Genomic DNA, 8,890 nt, shown 5'->3' on the forward strand with positions numbered 1-8,890 from the left:
AGCGAGTGTGCGGGAGAAACTGTGAGACTATTAACAAATTACAAGGGCTGTTACTGAGAGGAGCATCATCATGGCTGATCATGGCGAGTCGGGTGTCTGAGCCAGTTGTGGTGCATAGATAGGGATAGAGGAGAACGACGAGAGCATCATCATAGCGAGTCGACTGCCCAGAGCCAGTTTGTGCTTCGCAGATGGCGATAAACATTAGTTTTGAATGCTTGCATTCCCTTGCTGTGGGGAGGCTGGGACAGAAGAGCGGCGGGGAGGGAGTTCCAGTCACTAATACTGCAGTGCGGGAACGAGCGCTTTAATGCCAGCGGGACAGATGCAAGCAGCTGGTGTTGGAGCTGGTGGTCATGGCCAATGACGCTACCATGCTCGCTGCGAGTTCTGGGGCTGGATGAGGGGAAATGGCGCGGTGGCAAAACAGAGAGCAGCTGCGGAGGGCCAGGCAGGTAATGCAGCTTGTATAGGCAGGCAAGCGAGGCAACAGTACGACGGATGGCCAGGCTAGGTAATAGTGCACCTGGACCGATGATTCGCAGAGCACAGCGTTGGATATGATCCAGGCGTTGCAGGTAGCTGGGCGGAGCACCTATCCAGATGAGGGGGGCATACTCCATAACTGGTCGAACAAATGCCTTGTATACTGTGGTGCGGCCAGCTGGAGAGAGAATGTGCGCTGCACGGCGCAGGAAGCCCAGGCGTTGTTTGGCTCGAGTGGCAACCTTCCGGAGATGAGTGCTGAATGACAGCTTCGAGTCAAAGGTCACTCCAAGTAAAGAGAGCGCCTTCTCCTCAAGGACAGGAGTGCCGCCGAAGACAATACGAGGCAAATTGATGGGGGTTCTGCGGAGAGTGGCGGTCATGGCTTGGGACTTCGACGGTTCGAAGGAGATGCGCCATCTGCGGCCCCACTGATGCAAGCGATCAACAGAAGTCTGGAGGCTCAATGCTGCGTCGGCTGGGGATGTGTCGAGGGATATCAGGCTGTACAAGGTAGTATCGTCGGCGTACGCCTCCAGGTGGGCTCCGGGTGACAGGGTCTCTGAGGCGTCGTTCACGTAAATCAGGAAGAGTGTAGGGCCGAGTATGCTCCCTTGGGGAACTCCTGCTGATATGGTATACAGCGATGAGGTTTGGCCGCCCACCAAGCATTGAATGGACCGTCCACCTAGGTAGGAAGAGAGCCAGGCATGCAGGGGACCGCCAATGCCAAGATGGCGGACTTTGTGGAGGAGGCCAGCATGGGACACACGGTCGAATGCTCCGGCAATATCCACGGCTAGAATACGTGCTGCACCGCCTCGGCCGACGGCTGTGATCCAGGCGTGGTGTAGAGCCTGTAGCGCATCTGAGGTCCCGAGGCGGCGACGAAACCCGAACTGGTGGGGTGTCAGGAGTTTGTAACGCTCAAGGTGATTCATGAGCTGACGATTGATAACGCTCTCCATGATCTTAGAGATTATGCTCAGCAGTGAAACTGGACGATAATTCCTTAGGGCGGATCGTGAAGATCGCTTGTGGATTGGAACCACGTTGGCAGTCTTCCACATTTGTGGCTGGACTCCGTGCTGGAAGCAAAGAGCAAAGAGCTGACACAGTGGCTTGGCAAGTTCTCTGGCGCATTCCTTCAGGGAGTACGCTCCCCTAGCCACCATGTGTGCAGCCCAATCCCACCTAGCACGCTATGACAGGGTGCAGGAGAAGGCAATGCGAATCATCGGACCTGGCACGATCCGTCAGAGCCTGCAGCTCAGGAGGGCAGTCTCAGGGCTTGCATATGTGTACAAGTTGCACTAAAGAGTCCACCCCAGCTGACAGCCCTCCTCCCGCCACCGTCGGCGCCTGCACCTACTCCTAGAACCCGCCGACAACTAGCTTCTCGCCACCCTTTCCAGTTGCAATGGCCACTTGCTCGGACAGCACCGAACTACCTACTGAGGTCATTCCCTTACACCCTCATTGCGGCATGGAACGACATTCCTGAGCAAGTCATCCCGGAACCTCCTGCATCGAAGGGAATTCAAGTCTCGCATTTGTCAGCACCTGATGCGCCAGGATTGGTTGTGGGCGACAGCATTCCATGGCTAAATTTGACGATGTCCATTCTCCAGTCCCACAACGATCACCTTGGCCCACTGAACTGTACCTTGCTCCCTAGAGCTCTCGAATCACCTCAATGCAGAATGTTTTGCGTTAATGTTTCTTTCTTCTCTTCTTTCCTTTTTGCTGCTTTCGTGGCCCCTTTCTCGCTGATCCAGTGCCTGCACACTACTCTGCCTGGCAGCAGCTCCGATCTAACTCCTCCGTATTGCGCCCCCCCCCCCATTGAAAGCAACGCAGCTGTTGGTCCATTGCCATAGTTTCCTTAACTAATCTGGCACTCACTCGCTCACCCGCCCCTCCCCCCTCTCTTCCTCTCTCTCTCTCTCTCTCTCTCTCTCTCTCTCTCTCTCTCTCTCTCTCTCTCTCTCTCTCTCTCCTTCTCTCTCTCTCTTCTCTCTCTCTCTCTCTCTCTCTCTCTCTCTCTCTCTCTCTCTCTCTCTCTCTCTCTCTCTCTCTCTCTCTCTCTCTCTCTCTCTCTCTCTCTCTCCAGTGTCTGGCTCTCAGGTTCTCCTTCTTCATACGCAGTCTTTCTTCTCTCCCTTTCCCCCATGGTGCGTGATGTGCGCCTTGATCCCGAGACCATTGGTCGGGGGAGCGCACTTCACCTCACCGGCACAGCTCAATAGCACCTACACGCCCTTTGTAGTCCCCTATGTCTTGATGTTCTTGTTGTTCTCTTCCATTCTATGTAGGCATGTGCACTTTCATAAAAAAATAAAAATAAATAAAAAAACATCGTGATAATTTTTCCGGAAGAGTCAGCCTCAGCCGGCATCGCGGAGCACCAAAGCCACTGAAGCGGCGTTGTGTGTGAATGTTCAATGTTTTGCGAGGCCTCCCACGTTTAGGACATTTGGCTCGAGCAGCTTAGGGCAGATCAGACTGAATAATGGCACGTATTGCTTCTAATGCCCTCACTCCGCAGGTGCTGAACAGTTCTTCCTACAATAGGCTACAATCATATTATTGGCTATCACGACATTCAAAGTGGGAGAGCAAATGGCTCCTTTTTGGGGGTAGGAAGAACATCCCTCCTCATATCACCGTGAATGTAATGCGCCTACTGTAGTGAACACGGGCGCGGCGGGCGTTAGTAGATCTTCTAGTACTCTGACAGCCAAGTACTAACTACTACCAAGAGTTCATAACCCCCACGGCAGGGGTTATGAACTCTTGCTACTACACGTATACACGCGTACAAGTACATGTCTGTACGTGTCATTGACCACATACCTGACCGCAGGTACAGCTTTCTTTGGTGCTTCACCTTTCCACGGCAAGCGGAATAGGCACGCTATGGTTCCGGACCAATCTCACGAAACTGTTTAATACTTCCCTGATTTATCAGCATTCGCGAGCTTTTTGACCAGTTGTTCTGCCTAGCCATTTTTCATAAAGAACACCCTCAAAAAATCGAGTTCTTCGGGAAGCTTGCACGGTGAGCAGATCCGCTCACCACGATTGACCAAGTAATAAGTTCTGTACTAAATAATTGATTTTGCAGCCGAGTCGAAGGCAATGTACATGACTTGTATTGGCCGGTAAAGGTGGGTTTTTTATAGTCTGATGTCACCACGCTTGTCACGTTTTGTGACCTTTTTCCTGGTGATACCGCGTATCCAGTCACTATCAAGTTCGTCTTCTAGGAAGCGGGTTCTCGGCTACCCGGCTACCCGCTTGACGACTAGTTTCCTGGCCCTTCTCTGTACATGTATGATGATGTGTCGATGGTGACTGTAGCAGACAAGACAGCTTAATTTCCACTAAAATATCCGGATAGGCGAGGGAACCGGATAATCGAACACATTATGCTGTATATACAATGCATGCCTGACATGTGCTGTAAGTCGGTAACAAACGATTTTCTTCCAGATGGCAAGGGATCCAGATAAAAGAGGACCGGATAAGCGAGGCCTGACTGTAGAACCATGTAGATTACCTACTGTGACACAGTGCAAGTACGAGTATACTAGTAGCTTACCAAATTCGAATTCATCGATATGGTCAACATTCGGCAGAGCACAATGTTAGCCGTGACATGCACTGGCTAGCTTCAAGCAGCACAACTGGCCAGGCGTGCAGCTCGTGTATAGTCAGCATGGTCCAGTCACCACACCAGCAAATGGTCATTATACATCTAGGCACTACATGTATATATATGTACAGTAGTCCTAACAGACAAACTAGCACCTATGAGGTTGCCGATGGTATATAGTCACCACACCACAGGTGTACCGTACTGAGTCTGATAACGTTACATGGTCACCACACCACAGCTGTACAGTCTGATATATGGTCACCACACCACAGATGCGTGAGCCATGCCCCTGCTGGCCACGGTCATCAGTCCTGCATGGCTTTTCCAGTTTGGGTCTCACATCCGCTTGACCTCAACAAATTTGGAAACGACCGAGTCTGGAACGATTATGTCGCTCATATCTGCTTTCTGCGTGCGCGATATCTTCAGCAAGAAGCAACTCAGCGCACTCTGGTCATAACGATGACAGCCAAGGTACCGACCAACTGCAGCAGATGTCAATGGCACTGGCGAACTGGACACTACTTGGTCGCATGGCATAAGCTTGGCACCCGGTGGTGCAATGCACGATTTGTCGAGTACGCATCTCAGCCAGAGCGGCAGCAGGACATCGACGGTGAATGGCTTGTCCACCCAGACGCCAAGGCCTCCCATGACCACCGTGCCATTGGTGACGTCTGCACGACTCAGTCCCAGGTACTTCAGCATGCCACCGTGTGTGTATGCGTGTAGCGGCGAGATGCTGTCTGGCGCAAAAAGCATCACACCGGGGCTATACTTCAACTGGGGGATCTGCAACACTGGAAGCTGGAAGCGAATGGACGAATCTGCATAGATTACACCACCAAACGTCTGCAGCCCGCTGTGAATGAGCATCGGTTTGAAACGATACTGGTAGAGGTCTTGCACCAAATCTGGGTAGAGCTCTGCAGGGAATTTGCGCACTGCTACCCGCTGCAGCGCTCTCAGCTTCTTGACGTATCGCTCTATTAGTCCGAGGTCATAGATCAGGATGCCTCTCCGGGGCATTGTCTTATGAACGGACTGAATCAGGCCTGCAATTTCCCTGTAGTGGCTGTCGCTGAGAGCACTCAGAACTGGAAATTGTTTCACTGTTATGTTATGCAGGTCCACCGGTGCTTGGTTAATGGTGTTGCCAACGTCCACCGGTCCCGAGAGGTTCGTGATCGCCCTACTCAGACTCTCTCCCGCTGCTTCAAGTGTAGTCCCACGGTCTAACGCCTTACTGCTGCTGGTGGTGCTGCTGCTGCCCATGTATGTGCTGCGCACACCGTTCACCAGTATCTGTGAATGCAGGCGACCGTGCAGGCTGTCCAGTGCCGGAATGCCGTCGTGATCTCTTAGATAGCTCTGGTCAGGCACTGCACCCAGGTACAAGCCCGAGTCGACAGTGACATTGCCTAGCTGGTCTAAGCGCTCCGCCAGAGCACGTTCCGCGTGGCCTTCAAAATCACCCATGGGTGATTCAGCAACCGAGTGAGCTGTCAGTAATATCCTTGTAGGCTTGACAACTTTCAGCGTAACAATCTTGTGCTTGCCGTCACAGAATGTTCCCTCCAGTGTAGTACGTTTTATTTCTTCACCTTCCATTTTCAGTAGAGCTACAAGGTCCCCCATTTCGTGCACCCATAGAAGTAAGTACTGCCTCCGGGAAGGGTCAAATATCCCCTCCAGGCGCTGGGCAAATGCCACCAGCTGACCGCGTGGCCCAGGCTGGCATTGAAATACAAAGCACAGCGTGCGCAGTCTCACGTTGTGGAATGGCTTGCCGTAGCGATGCCAAGATGTACCCACCTCTAGCATGCGATCCGATGGTCGAGCAGGAGGCAATCGCACGCCGCGTAGAACGCGCACTGCTCCATCGTCTCCGCCGCCGCCATTGTCCACTTCATACGTTGGCGCTTCCGCCTCCTTCCTTTCAGGGACGCCAATGGCGTCCGTCGTCCACCCGACCTGGACTGGTGGTGGTGCTGCTGCATCCACCTGTCGTCCAGGGCCACTTGGCGCAGCAAGCTGTTCATTGTCCTCATGAGGCTGCTGAACAACAGCTCGCCGACGCTTGGTGGACAAGCGTCGCTCGTAGTTCACGACATAGTAGACAACGGCCAGGCACAAAAGAAGTGCGATGAGTGCTGGTCGCCCTGAAAACACCATTACATTGTGATGACGATAATAATACTGGGTAGACCTCGCAGATAACCGTTACTCGATACTAGTACTTGGTGATTTACATGTGCCTGGATTAATTTTAATTGGTCCAGCCACCTCTAAACTCTGCACTGGTTGAAGATAGGTAATAATCCCGCAACTCCTTGTGCGCCAGCCACCTGGCCGCTATCTCCTGATTCGACCAGCAGGCAGCACGCAAAACCTGTTGCAGAAATCTTTGCAACTACGTAGACTCGTAGTCTATGCATCACCACAAACGAGGGATCATCGAACTCAGACTCAGAGTAAGAAGAGACACAAGCCGCTTACTTCACATCATGTAGTTGTACTCAGTGTGCCTGGTCTGTGTATGGTATGAGTGTATCAACTGGTTCTGTGGGCAAGCTGCTTGATGATCTACATCATGGTAGTCGATTGTAGATCTACCGGTAAGTGTCTTGTAGCGCCGAGTGAAGAATAACAGGTACAGATGTAGACACAACTCACTACGTAGTGAAGGAAGTCGCTGGTGTGGTAAACTGTTATGTAACATGTCATGAGGTTCATCAGTTTGTGGGAGTTGTTCAGAGATGGTATTAAGATTCAGTCAAGGCTTCCTTATTTCCTATGTACAAACTCTGTCCTGCATAATACGATTTCAAGAGAGAGAGTAATGTCTTGGTAAAATCACAGTGGGCTTTCTTTCCTCGTGCTAGTCTTCAGCTCAGCAGAGATCCAGGTACAGGCCCAAGCTAGCAAAAGGCAGGCACCAAACTTTATTGAATAATTATAAAGTAATAAGTTACATTGTACATTCGTTTTGAGTAGTATGAAGGACAGTCAGTGTAGATCTAGTCTTGTAGACGTAGCATGATTGATGCAACACGCACTACAGAAGTAGATTGCTATCACGCACGGCCTATCCCGAGTCGACTCTACCAGCAGAAGTAATTATTAGTTAGAACAGTAGCCTGACCAGGCTTTGCGGGCGTTGGTAGGCTTGACCGACGATGCGTGTCCGCTGCGAAGGGCAGTCTGGGTGAGTAGATCTACTATGATAATGAAAGTATTAATACAACTCCCTGCTGTTCACAATGTTCCATACAAGCATGGGTATCGCGGAAGTCGAAAGTGAAAATAAAAATGGTCCACGTGCACTCAGACCACGCGCACTGGGTCTGTCATTGTCCACTACAGTATGACTGTAATGACATACAATCATGTGTCATGTGTCATGTACATGTACAACCGATGGTCTCTGCTGAGTCAGTGAGACCATCATGGATGGCATGGTACCAAGACAGTACGTACTTAGTCTTGGTGAGACGTTGCGCAGACCGCAGTACGTGTACAATGTACCGCCCTATGCCCTGTGACAGCAGATGGGAACGAAAAGCAAGAACTACAATCATGTATCACTGACTACTACTTACTACTTACTAGTACTTGAAGAACATGACTGTCATGAGTACTACCACTAGTACTAGTACTACTAGTACTACTACAGTGTAGTGTCCTGGCACTGCTGATGCTGACAGTGGTGTGCGGACGTGCGGGTTGGTGTGGGGAGGGGGAGAATGGGAGTGGTGGTGAGGTTTAGGGAGCTCCGCCGAAGAGAGAGAGAGAGAGAGAGAGAGAGAGAGAGAGAGAGTGAGAGTGAGAGTGAGAGGGAGAGAGAGAGAGAAAGAGAGAGAGTGAGAGGGAGAGGAGAGAGAGAGAGAGAGAGAGAGAGAGAGAGAGAGAGAGAGAGAGAGAGAGAGAGAGAGAGAGAGAGAGAGAGAGAGAGAGAGAGAGAGAGAGAGAGAGATCAGCTCCCTCACCAGCTGTTTCTCACTCTCTCCCCTTTCTACCATCAAATCATCCACATCTATCTTACCATCAAAGGACTAAAATGCAGTGCTAAAGACCAATGAGAATTGATAGGCACATATGCATGCATGCAGCCATGAGCAGAGGAAGTACGGTTCACCCATGGCAATTTGCTTACATCTATCCCTAGGCCTGGCAATCTGTAGTCATCCAGACGCGCCTTCATAGACATAGGGGACTACAAAGGGCGTGTAGGTGCTATTGAGCTGTGCCGGTGAGGTGAAGTGCGCTCCCCCCGACCAATGGTCTCGGGATCAAGGCGCACATCACGCACCATGGGGGAAAGGGAGAGAAGAAAGACTGCGTATGAAGAGTGAGAACCTGAGAGCCAGACACTGGAGAGAGAGAGAGAGAGAGAGAGAGAGAGAGAGAGAGAGAGAGAGAGAGAGAGAGAGAGAGAGAGAGAGAGAGAGAGAGAGAGAGAGAGAGAGAGAGAGAGAGAGAGAGAGAGAGAGAGAGAGAGAGAGAGAGACAGAGAGACAGAGAGAGAGAGAGAGAGAGAGAGAGAGACAGAGAGAGAGAGAGAGACAGAGACAGAGACAGAGAGAGAGAGAAAGAGAGAGAGAGTGAGAGAGAGAGAGAGAGAGAGAGAGAGAGAGAGAGAGAGAGAGAGAGAGAGAGAGAGAGAGAGAGAGAGAGAGAGAGAGAGAGAGAGAGAGAGAGAGAGAGAGAGAGAGAGAGAGAGAGAGAGAGAGAGAGAGAGAG

At 51.3% G+C, this 8,890-nt stretch overlaps 1 protein-coding gene across 1 annotated transcript; it reads right to left on the reverse strand.

Annotated features, from left to right (window-relative positions):
• Positions 1-4,082: 4,082 nt before the first annotated feature.
• Positions 4,083-6,625, reverse strand: LOC135817203 (uncharacterized). Its single transcript, XM_065330332.1, has one exon. The coding sequence runs from the start codon at positions 6,320-6,322 to the stop codon at positions 4,484-4,486; it is 1,839 nt and encodes a 612-aa protein (XP_065186404.1). The 5' UTR covers positions 6,323-6,625; the 3' UTR covers positions 4,083-4,483.
• Positions 6,626-8,890: the final 2,265 nt, after the last annotated feature.

The sequence above is a fragment of the Sycon ciliatum genome, chromosome 5 (assembly GCF_964019385.1).
Source record: "Sycon ciliatum chromosome 5, ocSycCili1.1, whole genome shotgun sequence".
In the NCBI taxonomy this organism is placed as follows: Eukaryota; Metazoa; Porifera; class Calcarea; order Leucosolenida; family Sycettidae; genus Sycon; species Sycon ciliatum.